General features: G+C 33.8%; 1 protein-coding gene across 4 annotated transcripts in view; it reads left to right on the top strand.

Moving 5' to 3' along the window:
* CdGAPr (GTPase-activating protein CdGAPr) overlaps window positions 1–21,148 on the top strand; it is a 320,315-nt gene that overhangs the window by 197,526 nt on the left and 101,641 nt on the right. For all 4 annotated transcript variants that reach the window (XM_072522419.1, XM_072522421.1, XM_072522418.1 and 1 more), the window contains exons 4-5: window positions 13,834–14,022; window positions 14,797–14,981. In XM_072522419.1, coding sequence (XP_072378520.1) covers window positions 13,834–14,022; window positions 14,797–14,981 — 374 coding nt within the window. The remainder of the gene's footprint in view (window positions 1–13,833; window positions 14,023–14,796; window positions 14,982–21,148) is intronic.

The following is a 21,148-nucleotide window of genomic DNA, read 5'->3' as shown; positions in this document are numbered from 1 at the left end:
GTACATTTGAAATATATATTTGTGAATGGTTCAATTTCTATGCCGTACTCCGTAAAATATTTTTGCTGTAGTATTTCACATTGACTTCACAGACGACTCTTTATAGTCTTCGCCATTGCCTTTTTTCATGTTAAAGGCATAATCTTCGAGAATTTTGGCTAGTTCCGTTATGGGATACTCGGTTCGCTAATCCTAGTCCGAACTGTCTAGTGAATTTAGTAATTAGTTTTTTGCGAAGTTAGTTACTTTTTGACAGACTAGAAGTGGCTGGAAATTATTATACAACCAAGCACACGTGCTCATACCCAATATTAATAGTAAACAAACGTAAATAAAATCTTTATTAGTTACCAACTAACCGAATAAACTTTAAATTCCGAATTAAACTTGATTAAATTTTATTCGTTTATTGAAACTATTCTTAAGAAACTCAAGCTAAATGCTACCAAAAATTTAAGTTAGTTGCCTACATTTGGCGCAACACAACTATAATCTATATTAGCCTAACTTTTTTATAAAATATATTTTTTATATATAATAGAAATTTACTTTCTTCATACATGGGATAAATTGCTAAACGAATTTGATTTTTGACGCTATCATTTGTCAGTCGTTAATTTCCTTTTGCGACTTTTCTTCTTTAATGTGAGGGTTGTATTAGGCCAATCTTTATATGTACGCACACTTTTTCTTGAGACTTTCAGACATTTGGATGTTAACTGAAATATTTTTGTTATTAAGAACATTTGTAACATTTACATAATTCGATAAATACATTTTAATGATCAACTTATCTCAACAGGGTTTTCATTCGGCAAGTAATTTAAAAGAACATGCTAGACATTTTTAATAAACATTTGTGCAGTTTCATTACTTTGTAATTTAACAGCAATCTTACTCATCTAAAATATTAACTTTTAAAGAACATTTTATCATATTTATTTAAGAAAAACTTACCAACGCATTAGCTGATGGAACAAATGAAAAACTTTGACTATACATAATGATAAAATTCCAAGTAGAACTAACTAATTAACTAAATAGAACTAACAAAGAAGTAAACAATAAAACTATATTAAATAAAATAAACAACGCGAATAATACAAATATTTACTACAATGTGTCAAATTGTAATACCTCAAATATATTTTAAATATACAGGGAATATTTTATGGGTTTAGTATACACTTCCACTATTTAGAATAATTCTTCTTTTTTCAAAGGAAGAAGTCAGCAATAGTAGTATATTTGAGCTATTAATACTGAGAAGTAGGAATTTTTGTGTTGTAGGTTTGCGGCTATGAATCTGTCAAAATATGTCCGAGCAAATAGAGCTTCTGGACCTCTGCGTGTTCAATAGGACATTTTCCGAAACCCATTTTTTTATTTGTTCACCTGACTGCTGTCGAAATCTTGATTTTTCGTCTGGATTTATTATATCTGTGCAAAATTGATTACGCCTCAATGACGTTTGTCAAACTGACAACAATAGAATTACCAGACACCTTCGTGACGGATCTGTCATAATTTTGTGGATTTTCATTAGGCCAAAAATGTAAATTGTGTCGTTTAAATAATCCATTTTTGCTAAATTTTACTTCATCAGACCAAGTTTTCATCCTCTTGGGTCTTTATTAAAAACTATCCATATATTGTACCTTTCTAGGAAGATCACATAATTGTAAGTGTTGCACCAAATGATCAAAAATTGAAAATATTATGTCGTTATTGGAGATTTTGAATTTGTTGAATTAAAAATCGTATTTAAACGTGTTTCCATAGAATAAACATAATATAATAGTACTTATCGCCTAATACCAAATAAAGTTACATGACAAAGGAAAGATATATTATTACCCTGAGTAACGATAAAACTACACAATTAATAGATAATAGACGACTTAACTTGTATATTGTATCCATATGACTGCAACCAGGCTAGTTGCTCTTTCTTTCACTTGAACCCGCCCTGGTCATCGGGAAGGTCGCTGATCTTTATAATACAATTATTTACGGATGTGCACTTCACCCCTATCCCCTATTATAACCGTTTAGAGGGGTTCTATTCAGCAATGTCATCGCTGCACATTGCACTACAAAGATAGGATCCACGTTAGAGATTATGTAAATATTAACAGGTCGGCGCAATGCAGGAGAGCAAAGTGTACCTACCCTGTGAATTAAATACGTTGTGGCGAGAATACGTATGTAAATATATAATCAAATATGAGGCTTGTACGGTGATAAAGTACGTCAATTTGTATATTATGTGTGTACATTATTTTGTTAATATGCACAATGTATCTGTGTTCTATTACATCTCTTTAGTATATATCTTGGCCAGTTTTGATTCCATTATATATACTGGGTGATTGATTAGTGTGAGGAAGATCAGTAGATCTTTATTAAAATCCTTTGTAAAAGGTATATATTTTTAAAAACCCAAACGGGCTGTGTTAGACAAAACGTTTTCGGAATCCATTATTCCATCATCGGTGTCTAGGAGTACATGAATGTAGCCACTAAATACATGGGTAAAAACCCGTTAACAAATAATTAGATACATTTGTTTTACATTATATTTTATAATTTATTAGGATGTTAAAGTTATAGTTATATATTAGGTAATAAATTATAAAATATAATGTAAAACAAATGTAACTAATTATTTGTTAACGGGTTTTTACCCATGTATTTAGTGGCTACATTCATGTACTTCTAGACACCGATGATGGAATAATGGATTCCGAAAACGTTTTGTCTAACACAGCCCGTTTGGGTTTTTAAAAATATATACCTTTTACAAAGGATTTTAATAAATTTTTTTAATATATGGTATACAGCCAAATACAGGAACGTAGATTCCTTGTGGATCAGTAGATCTGTTATAGTAAAAATTACAAAAAAAAGTTATTGACAAAAATTGTAGGCAGCTTTAAACTCCACATTTTAAAATTAGTTACAATCTTACAGGGTGTTCCGTAAGATGGTGGATATATGTTAAAAAGCCGTTTTTTCTTAGCGCTGTTTTCACATTATGGATTTCTTTATTTTTATGTTCTTCATCTGTCAGTCTTTCGGATCGTGTCATCAGAGTTTAGTAAACTGGATTTTATGGTGTATATTGTTGATGTGTTCTAAAAATACCTTTAGTTTTTCTTCTCCATGTGTCCAGATTATAAAAGTATCATCCGCGTACCTAAGCCAAAGTTTGGGTTTCTGTTCGGCAGTTTCTATTGCTCGCTGTTTTATTTCTTGCATAAACATGTTTGCTATTACCGGTGACAATGAACCCATCGGTGCTCCTTCAACTTGTTTACATCTTTGTTTCTTATAGATGAAATACATATGTGTTATTTAAGCAGTGCTTTGTTAGATTCAGAGTATCCTGTGGTATTGGATACTTTCTACTTATAATTTCTAATGATTCATCTATAGGAACATTCGTAAAAAGTGACACCACATCGAAGCCGACTAACAAATGTCCTGGCTCAAGAGTCACATCTTTTATACGTTCGATGAAGTGACTTGCATTCTTGACGTTAGAATTCGTTTCTTCTACATTTGGTTGTAGCTGTTCAGCCAGAAATTTTTCCAGTGGTTGTAGATGAGATCCGATATACTCGTAACTTACTATTGGCCACAATGGCAATCCTGCCTTATGTACCTCGGGTAGGCCGTAAAGTTTTGGACATCTTGACGACTTCTCTCTAGGTATGAGATGTAACTGATGTTCTTTCTTGGTGTCTGAGGCTTTGATCTTTGCTTTTGTTACTTTTGCTAGATATTTTGTGGGGTCCGACGAGATTCTTTGATATGTCGTATCGTTTAGAATGTCGTTTATTTTTGCTTCGTAGTCTTGAATATATCTAGGTCGTATATCTAGGTCATGTCATCAAACTAGGAAAACCAAATCAAGATGCTGATATTAAAAGAAACACAACTGGCATGGGGCCTTTTCGGCAAACCAGCATATATCTTGAAAAACACCTCCATTCCTCCATTCCTGTAAACTTAAAGAAAAAGGTGTATAACACATGCATACTACCAGTTTGTACCTACGGCTTGGAGACAGTAGCCCTTACCAAAAAATCTGCTAAAAAATTAGAAACAACGCAAAGAGCAATGGAACGAATCATGCTTGGAATATCACTGAGAGACAAGATTCTTCTTCTTTGTGTGCCGTGCTTGTATTCAAGCGTTGGCTATCGTCATATTGACAAGCTGATGAAATGATTCTCGGTCGGCAGCTAGATGAAACAGTTCCTCGGCCGTTCGACCTGTCCATTGTCTGATGTTACGCAGCCAGGACAGTTGTTTTCTTTCGACCCAACGTTTTCCTTCGATTTTGCCCTGAATGATTAACCGGAGTAAGCGATATTTAGGTCCTCTCATTATATGACCGAAGTATTGGACCTTTCTCATTTTGATGATGTTGATCAATTCTCGCTCTTTGTGCACGGTCTCTAGCACGCGTTCGTTAGATATGTGTGCTGTCCACGGGATTCTGAGCATGCGACGGTAACACCATAACTCAAACGCTTCTAACTTGTTGAGATTTTTTATTTTTGTTGTCCAGGTTTCACATCCATAGAACAAAGTGGACCAGACGTAGCACTTCAATACTCTTAGACGTGTTGTCAACGACAGACTTCTACTGCATAATACAGAACGCCAGTTAATAAAGTTTAGACAAGATTAGAAACACCGAAATAAGACGTAGAACGAAGATTAGGAATATTGTGGAAGAAATTACAAAAATGAAATGGCGCTGGACAGGTCACGTAGCCCGATATAATGACAACAGGTGGACACGGGGAATTCTAGAATGGAGACCAAGGACGACAACAAAAAGCATGGGAAGATCTCAAAAAATATGGGTAGATGACATAAGAACAGTGGCAGGCAAACAGTGGATTAGATTGGCGGAAGACAGAGAAAGATGGAAGCAATTGGGAGAGACCTACATTCAGGAGTGGATGGAAAATGGTTGACAAAGAGAGAGAGAGAGAGTCTTGAATATTCATTACTACCGTGGCCTTGCCTTTGTCAACTGGGAGCACAATGATTTCTTTGTTGTTCTTCAAATTATGTAAGGCGTCTTTTTCTTCGTGAGTTAAATTCCTTTTTGGTGGCTTGGCTGTTCTTAATATATTTGATACATATTGGCGTATGATCTCGGCTGTTTCTGCTGGGAGATTAGTAATAGTAGTTTCAATCTCGTTAATGATATTTTCTAGGGAATTCGTGCAGGTGCAACAGCAAAATTGAAACCTTTTGAGACAACACTATTCGTGGCTTCATCCAATGTCAGATTTGAAAAGTTATAAACCAACTTGTTTGTTTCTGTTTGTAGTTCTTCTTTCTACTTTGTAGAAAAACGTTACAGTAACAAATTTTGAAACTTTTTGATTTGTTTTTTTTTTAGTAAGGTCAGAGTGTTTCAGCTCGGAAGTTTGTATATATATATATATATATATATATATATATATATATATATATATATATATATATATATGAAACAACACGAAGTTTGTAGGTGAACTGCAAATGCTTACTGGAAGCTATTAGACAATGTTAGAAATAACCTGTTATTCCGAAAATACATCTACAGTTTACCCGTAAAAAACACCATGTTTTGCAATCTTTGTGTATAGAACAGACGTTGACAGTTGCGTTTCAATTCGAGCTCCACCATTACTCTACACGTGTTTCCAAGTATTCACCTCTCATTTTGAGCATTTGTAGCTTAAACTAAAAACAAGCAAGCAAGCAATTTAATTGAACCCATCCTGAGAGACTTGCACACCCCTTAGTATGACACTCGGGTGTTAAAATTCTTTGGGGCGAGGAAACAACTAAAAACTATCACAGGACATTTTTCTGCAAGTTACCTGTACCCGATAAATAAACTTACTTATTGTAATTATTAAATAAAAGATAGTAAATGAATGGGGAGTCAACAAAATTATATATTTTGTATTTTATGTTATTTAAAAAAAAAATTAAGTTATCTTATCGTTAAATTAAAGAAAACAAGATTTTCGTGAGTTTGTATTCACGCACATCGCATAAAAAAACGTTAAAATGTTCAAATACACAAACCTTGCACAGTACAAAGAAAAACAATTTTTGAAGAGAACGTAGAACAAAGAAAGGCACGCTATTACCCATAACAGGGCGGTTATCGACACTGTCTGAAAAGGGGTGACTCACAAGTTTCCCTTTTCCACGCGGAAGTAAAATTAATGCCGCTTATTTTCCAAGTAATTATGCACCGACTAACGATTTTGTGTTTTAAATCAGCTATATCGCTAAAATATTTTAGGCGTTTTACATGAAAGTGTACAAAAATGAAATTTAAAAATTAAGAGAAAATTCTATAATATGTTTCTTGCGTATTAAATTATAAAATCGCTAAGTATGATTATTTTTTTAGAAGGTAGCGTTAAAATCCGAAAAATTTTACAATTTTTCACGAAGTAAGGAAGTGTCCTGAGTTTTCGTTGCTTCATATAGAGGTCACTACTATCGTACTGGGGCCTTTTTTGTTACTGTAACGGCTAATTAGTTGACAGCATGTCATTTCAGTTTAAGAATAATAGGGGACCTAAATGCGAGATCCACAAACTCGAACGATAGAGCTACGAATAGAAACGGGAGATTGCTAAACAAGTATCTAGCAAACAATGAAGACACAATGGTAATAGGGCCCATTAAACCGACACATTTCCCAGGAAATACTCAACCTATCCACCTAAATGTAGCTAGAAACCTAGGACTACAGACTGAGATCCGAACATTAAACGAAAGATCAACAGACCACAACCCTATACTACTAGAAATATAATAATATTTACATAAATATAATTACAGTGCTTTGTTTCAGTCTTCGACTTGGTGGTGGCTGTTTCTTAGACAAATTGCTGATAATTTTCTAGTCGTGTGTCATATTTTTGTGAGTAGTTTGCAATTTCTTTCTTAGAGGCTTTCATTTGTCGATTAAGTAATACATTGGTACATACCAAGGTGTATTATTAATCACGCGGAAGACTTTTGTTATTGTTCAAGATATCCATAATGGAGCTCGACGTTGATCCCCATATTTGGATTCCATTATTTCATACTAGCTTTATGTATATATACTAGCTTATGTATATGTATCTATGTAATCGGTTTAGAACATCTTTCGGCATTGTCCAATGTCCAATTTTCATTCATGTCGGTTGTTGTATTGTCTTTGTTCAAGTTCTTTGGAGCTCATTGGTTTTCTTACTCCTTCCATCGCCAGAAGGCAGCGAAGAGTGTGGCTGCGCTGGAGAGGGTGGTTTCCAATATTGGGGCGGGGCGGTCTACCAGCGACTCATGATAGGAGTGGACAGTGGACAGAACGAGTCTGTTGTGAGTAGCATGCTTCTATAGTACTGTATCTGCGGCGGCCTTGTAGACTATCACTTGTTGTGTTCCTTTGCAAGAGTTAACAGTAGAAGGGATACATCACTATGAGAGAAGAGAGCACTTGACAACAGCCGTAAAAAAAGAAGAAAGGGAAAGATCAGTAGAAAGATGGCAAGAAGAATTTAACAATACGGAAGATGTTGCCCAGTGGACTAAGATGCTGATCATGAGCCTAAAGGACTGGGAGGACTGTGGTCACAGGCGACTGGATTACTCCCTAGCGCAAGTGCTTAGAGGAGTCATTAAGAAGAAAGAAGAAGAAGAGACACACCAGCCGGAGCGACGACAAAGTTAAGATCTAGATAGTAACTTTTATTATTATAAATGTATTATTTGGTTATTATGAGTTTTTAGCAACCATGTGCATTTTTTTATGTAACACTGAAAGACGATACAAAGATATACATTTTACTTACGAATATTTTACAAAATAATATTTCCGGTAGAATCCATATCAGTTAAGTTATTTGAATTCTTATTGAAAATATACTTATTTTTCCGGAACTTGTTCAAACCGTTGTTTTACATTATCATCACATTCGTTTATAAAAAACCGACATCATCATTTTTGACAAATTACAACCTCTTGATGTATTGATTTCAGTAATAGGCCTGGGATTGACAAATTTCATCTTGATTTGAGGCTCATTAGCAGCGACAGCACACTGACGATGAGTGTTTTAGAAGAAAAACACGAATCTGGAAAAATAGAAATAAATTTGTGTGTAAAAATACACTGTCCAGAATAAACGGAAACTCTGTTTTATGGAATTCAATGATATACACAGTTTTTAATTTTAGTTGACTATAATTCAAATTTTCAAAATACAAAATTTTAACAATATATAATATATTTATTAACAGGTGAAATGCGGAGATTTGATCAGTCAATTATTGGCAAATGAAAGACGTCAAACGAAACGAAACGTTGGCAAACGAAAGAGTAATTTATTGGTTTAATAAAATACGTTTTTCTTTTTTTATTCTTTAAAAGCATCCTCAGTTTTCTACAAAAGTAATGATGACAAAAGAACAGGGTTCATACTCACAAAAGCAATTTGTAGGTTTTGTGATGATATAAAAACTATACTTTAACTTAACACTAAAAATACAGCAAACTGAACGAGAAAAAAAAAACAAATAATGTTCGTTAATTTAATTTTTAGGTTATTTTATTTTGACCGATGTCTTCATTGGGATGTTGTTTAAGCTCATTCATGGATAAAACGATACTAACACGCTTTCGGCTATTTGCTGTACGACGATGAGCGTCATAGCTCCATATGTGGCTTGCATTCGTACTTGTGTTTTTTTTTGAGTGCAATGAGGTACGATTGTCGAGGACATTAGTAAAAAAAAAGGATTTAAAAAAAAATTATTTTGTTTGATGGAGAATGGAACAATTTAGACTATTAGTTTAAAAATAGAATCAAGGATCCCTTTTTCTCTCAGCTTCGAGAAATCTAAGAAATTCTAGCTTCTCTGTGTTCAATTGTTAAACAACTTAATAATGCAAAATCAAATACGAAAGACCAACAACAACACTGTCCTCAACCATGTGTGTAAATTGTTAAGCCAAGAGATCCGTCTGCGTCCGGGACTTTGTAACCTCAGAAAGCTTTTTTGGATTGTGCTAGAAAGGTCACCAATGGAGACACTGCGAACGGCAGCTAGATGGTTAGTGAAGAGTGAGGTCGGGGGTTCGAAACTAGCTTTTGGAGCCAGGAATGGATCCAACAGAAGAAATAGTAAAGATAAGACAAGATAAGATAGATTAAAAACGACAGTGAAATAGATAACAAGAGAGATAGGTAAAATTACCAAAGATAAGAGAAGATAACAAAAAGGGAGCCACTTAACTTTTTGGGATTACAAGGGGAAAATTAAGAAACCTTAGAACCGAAAAAAGATAAGGAGAGATAATTAGGTTCTGGGGCCAAATACAAGAAAAAATATTAACAGTTTTTTTTTATATGGATATTTTTATTGGATAACAGTTATTATTAAATAAAGGTGGTCAACACACTACATAAACAAATAATAAATAATATGTTCGGTGGAATTCGTATTACATATACCTACAAACATACATTACATACCTACAAACATATAGCGCCTGATCTTTCTCCTGGTCGAAGATATTTTAGTAGAAGTTAAATATTTTTATTAGCAAATATTCAGAGATACTCCATTATCAGGAAACTTATTAGGAGTAGATAAATAAAATTCAGTAGGTACACAAAACAAAATATATTCAATAACTGAATCACCAGACGGGTGAATTCCAAAAACAAGAAATAAAAATAAATAATCTACCGTAACATTTAAAAAAATTCAAAATCTTTCAATATAATAGACATAGACACATGCACATTATAAATAAAATATAACATTAAGGAGAACTTGATGTTTTAAAATCGAAGCCATTTTAGTGTTGCTTCTACTACGACAGGAAAGATTAATTTCACGTTTAGAGCGTTTGTGAATAGCCGCTCCGAAGATTCCTTTTAGGATGAAATACGTATAAGCGGATACACAAACGCACTGTACGTGAAATCAAATCTTAACTGTCTTTCCTAATACTAAATTAATTTACAATAAAGTTGCAGAAGTACAGAGACAAGAACTCCCTCTTAACAAGAACCGACTTATTTTCATTTTCGGCATAAACACATAAACATAACGGTATTTTTTAAAAAGGGAAGTAAAAAGGCAAATAACTGTACCATATTGAGGGAAAAATTTTCTTTATAGTAAAGCTATTTGTAAGAAGTTTAAGAAATTTTATTACTCTCTTCCTAGCGCTATAAAAAAAGGGGCCTAAATGTTCTTTGTTCCCAAAAAAATGACGATTGCTCTCAAATTTCTAACAAAGCAGCCATCAAGTAATCTGCCTGTTTCGGTACTTCTTTTAAGAAATAAAAAAGCTGAAAGATATCGAAGAATTAGGTCTATAAAAAAAAATTCTAAAGTACCGTTACCTTCCCATAAAAGACTGCATCCGCACCTCTCGTACCAAATAGATTACAATAACACCTATATAAAATATGAGATTCTAAGTATACTTTCAAAACATCGTTATTAGTTTCGGCGAAGCGCAAAAGGAAGATTTTTGAAGAATTATAAAAAAAATTTACAACTTCTTTTTTCCATTCCTTGCAAGATCAACTGTAACAGTTCAAAGCCTTCTTTGTTTCACAAGGAAAAAGGTAATTTCCTGCAGTCGGCTGTGTATTGTATATAACAAAAATTTTTATTAAAAAATCCTTTATAAAAGGTTACTTAGGTAGCAACTAAGTTGGAAATTCCACAGCGACCGATCAATGAAAGTGATAAATTTTATTGATCTTATGAGAATGGTAAAAAATGGCAAAAATCGCTCAACGTTTATATATTTAACAGCTTTAGAGGAGCTGACTTCGTTTGTGGCAAAATGAACAAAATGCATACGAAAGTTGCACTCTTCATCTTTAAAACCCATTTTAATTCTTGTCGATAGGACACTTTTATCAAAAGATATCGAATTTTTACCGTCGAGTTGATACAAATTTTATTTAAAAAATTGATTTCGCGCGAGTTTCTGACATTTAAAATCGCCGGTCGCTTCAAGCGTTGGTTCTGAGAGAATGGGTCATTTTACACAAAAATTACTAATAAACATTTTTGTTCAAAAGGGGAATTTTTTTGTTTATTTTCGGGTAATTTTAGGGGTACGCCCGGTAATAGAAATGACAAACTTTTTTGCATCTTTTTTTGGTTCCTTGTTTGAAATATTCTTAGCCAAATCCAGCTTGTTTGCATAATTTTTACAGGTAAAATCTCTAACGACTGGACTATTTTAAAAATTATTTTGTAAATTTTTATTCTGTTACCATCAGAATATTCTATTCACCAAGTTCAATCTGTAAACCACTTTAATCAAAATTATTATTATCATTTATATATTTCCATTAAATCTTCACGATGCGCCGATGAAGAAGAAAAAGCATCTCGAAAGACACTTAGTGCAAGCCTTCCTTTAAAAATATAGACTTATTTCCGAGTCTTATTCACTTTGTTCGATGCAAAAAAGAAAGGAATGCACCAGACTCCTCCAATTATACCACAAGTAGCGGCATATCGAAAATATAGACGAGGAAACTCCAGAATATTCGAGCATTTTCGAGACACACAGGAAGTGTATTATAGACTCTGATGCGAGTGAGGTACACCAGAGTCGCGGTGACAATGATAATGTCGGCTAATAACAGTCAAAAAGTTTAATGGGGCGTCGGTTATCAATGTGACGCTTTTACGGTTGTATTGTTCTAAAGAGAAATAGAGTTAATATCCAAACAAAGAACTCTTTTTCTACTGAGAAAAATTTAAAATACTTTTGGAAATAAAAATATAATGATTTTATGAAGTCGATTTCTTTGATATGAGACGTAGAATTAAATGATTTTTTTACACTATTATGGATATTTTTATTACAACAATCTGATCAGATAGATCACTGTGTAGACCTTTTCTAACTTAACTTATTCAAAGTTAGTCTTTTGACCTATAGTTTCATTCCTAAATAATATTAAAATTGTTTAGCGTGTTTATTATGCTTTGCTTTCACATTCACTGTTTTTCACTTCATCAACTCAAAGAGTTTTCTTCTCTTGAGTCTTTTTTCAGTTTTCATTAATGCAGGATTTGTTAATGTCTGCTAGCACATCTAGTTATCATCTCTTTAACCGTCTTCGTTTTTTAGGTCTCGATGAATGGAACTGTTTCTTACACAACTGTTATCAGCACTTCGTTCTGAAACCTTTGGATTACTTCAATGTTGTTCTTGTTGGTACATCCTCAGAGCTACGTGCTATATGCCTAAACTGTTCTAAATATTTTTTGTATAGGTCAATAGAATAGAATAGAAATATGCTTTATTGTCGCTGAAAATTGTACAATTTTATGGACAATGCTTACAAAAAGAATGCTTGCAAAAAAATAACAGTAACAATTAAAATTTACTAAAATTACATAAATCGTAAATATCACAAATTAAAAGATAATAAAATATACAATCCATTGCAAAATTTAACTAAATTGCAAATTGCATAATAAAACCTTGTGAACTAATTTACGAATAAGTTTAAGTTGCTGCGTATGATTCCTAAATATGTATAAAAATACTTTAGTTGCTTTTACCTAAACGTACTGTAAATTCTTAGTTATTCGTTAAGAAACTCTTCCACTGAATAATATGTTCTTTCAGATTGATAGGTTTTGTTAATTTACGGAACTTAAGGAAAGAAGTTGTATATTTAAGTTGCAAAGGGAGATGGTTGTATAATTTTTTTGCCGAATATATTATAGATTTCTTTACTAACTCATTGGACGGGATCGGTAAATACACATCAAAGCTTGAATTTCTGATGGAGTAGTCATGATTAGGTCTTGCTAGAAAAACATGTAGGTGTTTACGAATTAAGAAAACAGTTTCTAGAATATATAAAGAGGGAAGAGTTAAAATCCCGTGATTTTTAAGTAGCTTCTGCAATGTGTTATTCTACTGAGGCCAAAAAGATACCATATTGCTCTTTTTTGTAATTTAAAAATAACATCAGATTTTGCAGCTGTACTAGAACCCCAAAAAGGAAGGCCATATCGAAGATAAGACTTGAACAAAGAAAAATATGTTATTTTGGAAGATGCTAAATTGATTTCCTTCGAAACAGATCTTATTGCATAGCAGGCTGAGGCTAGTTCCTTACTTAACAAATCGATAGAAGGGACCCTTTAAGGTTGCTGCCTATAAAAATACCAAGAAATTTTACAGAATCAACGATACTGAAGAAGAAACGGCGACTATTTTCGAGCAAACTTTAGATCAATCCGAAAGCGAAGTTTTTTGTGGTGAGTGTGAAAATATATCGCAGATGATGCGGACGAAATTTGGGTCTGCGACGTCTAGATCGGTGCCCGAGACGAATTCGCAACGCCTGGTACATCAGGAACAGCAAAGCGAAGGAGGAAATGTTGTTATGTTATAGGAAGTTATGGAAATTGTAGGAATTTTTTTCTAGTTTAATTTTGTGTGTAAATGTTTTTCTCGTGAAACGCATCGAAAAGGAGATATTGTAAAGAGGCTGTTATTCGGCGCCATTTTTCCAATATATGGCGCCGTATATATTTTCGAATTTTCCAAAGTTGAAATTCGAAAAGAACATACCGAAATCCTTAAAATTACCAATTTTTAAAACTCACAGAATAGTTTCCAGGTAAAACTGCCATATCACTGGACTATAAAATACTTTCTAACTATCTAATATTTATGTTAACATTTTGATAGATATTTTCGCTTGGTAATGTCCATTTAATTGACTATAATTTTATTTGTTTCAGACAAAACTCATCCTCTACTTGGAACGTTTCAGCAAGATAGCCGACAATTCGGTCAATTGCGGTCCCGTGTTGAACTGGTTGCAGATGGACAACAAAGGTCACAGATTGCTCGTACCAAGTGAAGAAAGCAGATCGATTAATACTCCTGCAGTCGCAGCCGCCTATAGTGTTCGCCGATATGTTTCGCAGGTAAAGAATTTATTTACATTCAGTTGGTGGCATAGTCTGATATCTGGTTGTTCTGCAGCCAATCTACTATACATGATGGGAATTACTTTTAATTGAGAATGCGTTTCTTTTGACGTTTCCATTCTCCATTCTATAAGTCTTGTATTTCCATTGCCTCATCTTCTTCATCCCTCCATGATCTCCTGGGTCTACCTCTTTTTCTCCTCCCCATGGGATTCCAATCACTTATTTTCGATATCCACCTGTCTGTTTTCTAACGTGCCCATACCAATCTGGTCTTTTTCCTTCTATGTATTCCAGCACGTTGTTAGTTACCCCCATTCTCCTTTTAAAATCCTCGTTTCTGATTTTATCCATTTTTGTAACTCTCCAACTCTTCCTCCAATATTTCATTTGGGTGGCCATAAGTTTATTTCGGGCTTTTTTCATTTAATATGCAGATTTCTGCCCCATAAGTCATAGAAAATTTTTGTTTTCGTGTTCTTTGTGATGTGATACGATGAATTGTTTGTGGCTTTTATTTGTCAATCTTTGTCTACTTCAAGAGTTTTTACTGCTTCTTCTGATGTTGCTAGGTATTCTGTTTTCTGAAAATTTATTTCTAGACCATTCTTTGAATACTCTTCTTCCGATTTACTGACCATAAAGCTTGTCTTTCTTGTCTTGTGCGCCAATAAAAGTACCTTTTGTAAAACCAACTGTACAACTTTTTGTACGACCATTTATCTGTATGGATACGTAAGATAAGATATTCTATTTTATTTTTTTTTTCAGGCTCGAGACGAATTGAACCTAGAAGTCGGCGACATGATCTCAGTGATAGACATGGCTAGTCCAGGGGAATCGATGTGGTGGAGGGGGAAACGGGGATTTCAAGTGGGGTTTTTTCCCCAACACTGTGTTCATATCATAGGAGATAAGGTGCCCAGAAATATGCCTCTACCTCCTCCAGTCGTAGGGTAATTAATGTTCATTATTAATTTTTTTAGCATGCTTTTGTAACAAATGTTATGAGCAATATTAGTCGTTTAGAAATAATTGTAGTATGACCTTAATATCCTCCTGAATCAATACTTTATTACACTTATTGATGAAATACACAAAATATGTTTAAATTTTAGAAATATATCAAATACTAATATTTTAAAAATATAAAAAATATCTATAATACCCTCTAATTGTTGTGTCGTGCGTTTATTTCAACATACAGTTGAGAATCGTAGATTTCTCAGAAGACATCTCTTGTCTTTAGCCCACTCCTCTGCCGATGATCTGTTAATTAATAAGTTGCTCATTTTCTTCTTTTTTCTTTATGTACCTTTCTCGTTTCTAAAGATATGTTTCTTCTCTTCTTATTATCGTTATTATTGTAGTTAATTTTTACTCACGTGGTCCCACAATTTACTTCTTATACATGGCCATGGCTATTATTTTTATTCATTAAAAACAACACACACACATGCAACAAAGTAAATCCCAGCTCCAGGGGATATGAAATTCCCAAATAAAGTGTTCTCATGTCGAAGATTCGAAGATCGAAGCGGTCACGTCCCATGATGATCCCCCAAGCCAGTTCTAACCCTTCCCAATCGCAGACATAACGTTGGAAAGGCTTAACTTGTTTTTGATTTTGGATACAATGGGAAATGGGACATTCGAGACGCCTTTATGCGGTGATGCCGCTGTAGAAGAAGTGGCGTTATGCGTCTATCTCTTTGTTTAGATTCCTTTTTGTGAAACCTCTAAAATGGCCATATCTCCAAATGTGTGCCCGTCCACGAGTCATTTGCCTTGGTCACTGATTTTTCTCACTGACAAATGTGTTTGGCTTCCTCGTCAGCCGACCATTCGAAGGGTCTAGCCATCAAGACCGTGTCGTAAGGTGCGTGGCCTTAATGCTCAGGAATCGTGGTTGCTCCATCTGGGATACCTGTGGGAAAAATTGCTGTCCTCTTTTGGATAATCTAAAAGTCATAAAAACTGATTAAATGGTGTGACATAGTAGTAGTAGTTAAACCTAGAGGTTAGGCATGCATACCCAGGTGTATAGTGGCATAACATGTCTCGTGTATATGTTTGTGGATTTTCTCTTTTTTTGTCCATGACCCTACCAATCCTGTTTTATTAACTAATCGATTCTAACTGCTTCACTTGTCAGTTGCAGTGGCCAAACTATTTCCAAAATGGAAATTGAAGCGTTCATAAACTTATTTTAACCTTCAATTGTGGCTTATTCCCAATAAAATAGTAATTACTTTAAAATGCCACAAGAAAATAGCTTCAGTACAATACTAATTGCTGTCTTGGTCTTCAGTGCCTTGTCGCTCTGTTTTCATCGTAGTTCGTCAAGATCTTTAGTTACGAATAGTTACGAATTAGGCAGAAAAAGTTGTGTGACAATTTTAATAATAATAATTAGCTTATCCTCCCTCTCAAATAGGTCGAGAATATAATAAAAAAAATTAAAATATTAGAAATTACTAAAAAGATCTTACTTCAGTCGTCAGAGATGAGACGAATATGCCACTAAACCTTTAAAAATCATACGAACAAGCTGAATTTTTCTGAGAATGTTAATTGTAGGACGCTAAAAAAGATGCAAAAAAGTTTACCACTTTTACCCCCGGTGCTTTCTCCTAAAACGCCCCTTGGAGAGAGGGAAAATGGAAAAAAATCGATTTACTAAGAATCTATATGCCGTAGGAAAAAATGTAGTTGAGATAATTTCGAACAAAAATGTCTATTAGCACTTTTTGTATAGAATGAACCTTTCTCTCAGAAACAACGATCGAGGCAACCGGAGGTTTTGATCGTCAGTTACGCGCGCCAAATTAGTTTTTAAATAAAATTGTTATCAACTCTGCGATAAAAAGATCTTTAGTTACGAATAGTTAGGAATTAGGAATATTTTCTGCAAAATAATTCTCCTTGTAGAAACCATATCAGGTGTATTATATCAATTCTTACTACAAAATTTATACTTAAAGCAATCCACACGATATTGCAGACGTATGAAAAAAACTGAAATATACAGTAACAGCCACGTTTTGAAAATTAAGTAATACGAGATTAATGAAAACAGGACACGAAATGACTTATTTCGTAAATATATTGAAATGAACCCTGTAATTTATGTAACTCTAATTAAGTAAATGGATATTATAATCTAGTCTTTGATGTAGCGTAATTTAAGAAGACAGTTTCCTGTTACTTTCTGTGTGAAGAAGTAAATGAACTATTAAATTACTTATCTCTCCATTCATTTGACCCAATTAGACAATGTATAATATAATAACTAGACTTAATGTTTTTTTAAATATAATGGGAAAGTTTTTCATGTGGTTTACTCTAAATGAACCGAGCAATTGACGATATACAGTATTAATCAAAATAAAGGGTAACGAATATAAACATTATACAGTCGACTCGCGTTAATTCAAACCTGCGATAATTCGAACCTCTCTATAATTTAAAGTTATCACGAGTTTCCTACAAAATCTCTTTATATTTCGAACTAAATCAATACATTTTTATGTAGTTGGTAATTCGAACGAAAAAAATCATTGCTATATAACAAAACGACGCGTTAATTCGAACTCATCGGCCTCCAACACTCGACAATTTAAAGTTGCAGAGCGAAAGAGGCGGAAAGATGTAAGTACAGTTCAAATTGTATCAACGCGCCTTTGTTTTTTTTTATGATTAATTTGACTACATATTGGACACACACTTCTCACGAATTGGTTTGTTCAGTTATTAGTTACTGTTACTCTTTCGTTGGTATACAGATTAAAATTTTGTTAGTCGTGAGCCCTAGAAAGTATAAATGTTTGACGATTACTGAAAAGAAGAAGGTAATCCAAAAGAGGAACATTCAGAAGTTGCAAAAGAATTTAAGATTCCTGTGAGTACTCTCTCAACCATAATAAAGCACAAGGAGAAAATTAATGCTGCTCAAACTCCTGGAGTACAGAAGAACTACTAAAGGTGAATTTCCTCGTCTGGAAGAAAGTCTGGTCATTTGGCTAAGACAGTGTAGAGGACAAAAAATGTCGCGTCTACTCTAAGCATCAAAAACTTTGCGGCCAGTGAAGGGTGGCTTACAAATTTCAAAAAGAGAAATGAAGTTGTGTTTAAAAAAGTTTGTGGGGAAAGTGGAAGTGTTGATGATGCAGTTTGCTTAGATTGGCATGGTAAATTGAAGACATTGATGCCCGAGACATTTTTAATACTGATGAAACTGGCCTAGTTTTCAAATGTTTACCGGACAAGACGCTTACTTTTAAAGATGAAAAATGTCGTGGGGGAAAACTTAGTAGAGGTTGACAGTTTTACTTGCAGTAAATATGAACGGATCGGAAAAACTTAAACCCTTAGTGATAGGAAAAGCAATGAAACCGAGATGTTTCAAAGGTGTGAAATCGTTTCTTATGAATTATCGTGCTAACAAAAAAGCTTGGATGACGACAGAACTTTTTAACAATTAGATTTAACAGTTAATGGGGACATGAAGCGACAAAAGCGAAAAATTTTACTATTTTTTAGACAGTTTCACTGCCCACAACAGTCCTCCTACATTGTCCAACGTGGAACTCTACTTCTTTCCGCCAAATAGAACTTCCAAATTGCAAGCATTGGACCAAGGGATCATCCATAATTTTATGACGTTCTATCGCAAAGAAATTGTAAAGCTCGTAAATCTCGGTGTTGGCAGCTATTTTACTGATTGACATGAAGGCATGAAGAGGTGTAACACCCCTAACAATTCTTAACTGTTTAAAAAAATCCGGTTTCTTAAAAGAAGATCAGGAAAATCTTCCAATACTTATGGATAATGAAGAACCAGCAATAGAACCATTAGTTGACATCAGCGGTGTGAGTTTTTTTACTTTGTTCAAGTGGATGAAGATGTTGAATACACATTATGAATACATACATGTATGTACACGAATGTACCTCTAAACTTTTGTCATCGTTATAAAATAGCAATTATAAATTAAAATCCACAAGGAAAATAAATTCCTGCTGCTGGCTGGCTGTATACCATGTATCACAAAAAGAGGTTTATTCTTTGTATGTAAGTATATTTAAAAACCCTTAAAAGGGCTACATCAAAAAACACAAACGTTTTGGGAATAATAATTCCATCATCATGTTAAAAAGCCTAAAATAAGTATAAACCGTTTAATTAAAACAAACGTGATTGAAATGTTGACTAAGGTTAAAAAGCAAAATGGTTTTACCCTTTACAAAAAAATGAAGTTAGCAAAAAATGTACATGTTGTTGTTTAAAAGTGAGTGATGTTTAATACTTTATTAGATTTAACTTCAGGCAACACATAACCATGCCTCACGTGAGTTCCAGAGTCCGGAGAGTAAACCTCTTCAAACGGACATCAGCTGGTAACTGATTGACAAAGTACCTATGAACGGTGTCGAAAACAGAATGCCAATGCACCATGGAACAGCGTTGGTTATACAAAGAAAAGCAAAGAAGCCCCAACTGCGTCAATCGCCATGTATCTTTCAACCGTAATTTTCAACCCTTACACCGACAACTCTTCTCATAGCCCACATCTCCCCATTTGCCCTACCTTCTTTGCTTCAATCTTTCCCTACAATCTTCCACACCTTTTTCCTATTCATAATTTGGTCTCTTTAAACCACATCTTCCTTTACACCAGTGTCACACCCCCTCTCCCTTTTTCCGACTCTATTGTTAACTTCATAACTAACCATGTCCATTATACTTCATTACTTCATTATTATCTACTATTCATGTCTACATCATATTCCTGTCCATCTCACTTTCTTTTAATTATTTTCAGTCATTTCATATATCAACCACCTACATATTTGTTTTAAACTCAGCAATCAATCAAACAAAAATTTACAGTCCTGCAATTTATCAAAATTCACTAATTCCTTTCTTAGACACAGGTCCATCTGGTCTCACCTTCCCAATTATTAATTATTAAAAAATCCTTACTCAACCATCGCTCCCCCTTCTTATCAACAACTTAGTACACCACACTCATCCATCAAGTTCACATTTTATATAAACCGAATCACATTTTACCGAATTTACATCACCAACATAGATTTTTCTTAGGGTGCTAGATGCTTTTTAGCATGAAGGACCTCTATTATCTCTAATTTGTTGATTAATTCATTTATTTTTCCTTAAACCCACCTCCCCTCTTTATTCATGTCCTGTACCTTTACTCTTTTCAAGTCTCTGATGAGCTCAGTCTTCTCAAGCTAAACTTAATCCCATAGGTTATTATTTTAATTTCTTCAGCCGGAAGATTTTTAATCTTCAGTCAATTTATTGGGCCACCTTATATAAACCTTTTACCCTACGAGCAGTCTAAAACAATTTCATTTATAAATGAGAACTTATATTAGCTACAATTTTATTCAATTCTATTTACCTTGTCCTAGATGTGATCATCCTAAAAAAGCAATATCATATATCTAAGCTAATCAATCATAAACCTCCATCGGTAATTTTACATCCTTCATACCCAAAATTCAAAAATCAACATTTTTAAATCCCAACATCTGGATTGCTGTTATCATTTTAACATCACTAAAGCTTTTGAATCGTTTGGCTGCAGAAATATTATGTATAACCAACGCTGTTACATGGTGCATTGACATTCTGTTTTCGACACCGTTCATAGGTACTTTGTCAATCAGTTACCAGCTGATGTCCGTTTGAAGAGGTTTACTCTCCGGACTCTGGAACTCACGTGAGGCATGGTTATGTGTTGCCTGAAGTTAAATCTAATAAAGTATTAAACATCACTTACTTTTAAACAACAACATGTACATTTTTTGCTAACTTCATTTTTTTGTAAAGGGTTGTACCCTAATATTTTGGTGGCTCAGGCATGTTAACCTGTAAGTATAACCATTTTGCTTTTTAACCTTAGTCAACATTTCAATCACGTTTGTTTTAATTAAATGGTTTATACTTATTTTAGGCTTTTTAACCTGATGATGGAATTATTATTCCGAAAACGTTTGTGTTTTTTGATGTAGCCCTTTTAAGGGTTTTTAAATATACCTACATAAAAAGATTAAATCTCTTTTTTCAATTCATAAATAATAATTGATCAAT

The sequence above is a fragment of the Diabrotica undecimpunctata genome, chromosome 2, assembly GCF_040954645.1.
Source record: "Diabrotica undecimpunctata isolate CICGRU chromosome 2, icDiaUnde3, whole genome shotgun sequence".
Classification (NCBI taxonomy): Eukaryota; Metazoa; Arthropoda; class Insecta; order Coleoptera; family Chrysomelidae; genus Diabrotica; species Diabrotica undecimpunctata.
This window is presented reverse-complemented; position numbering and strand designations above follow the sequence as displayed.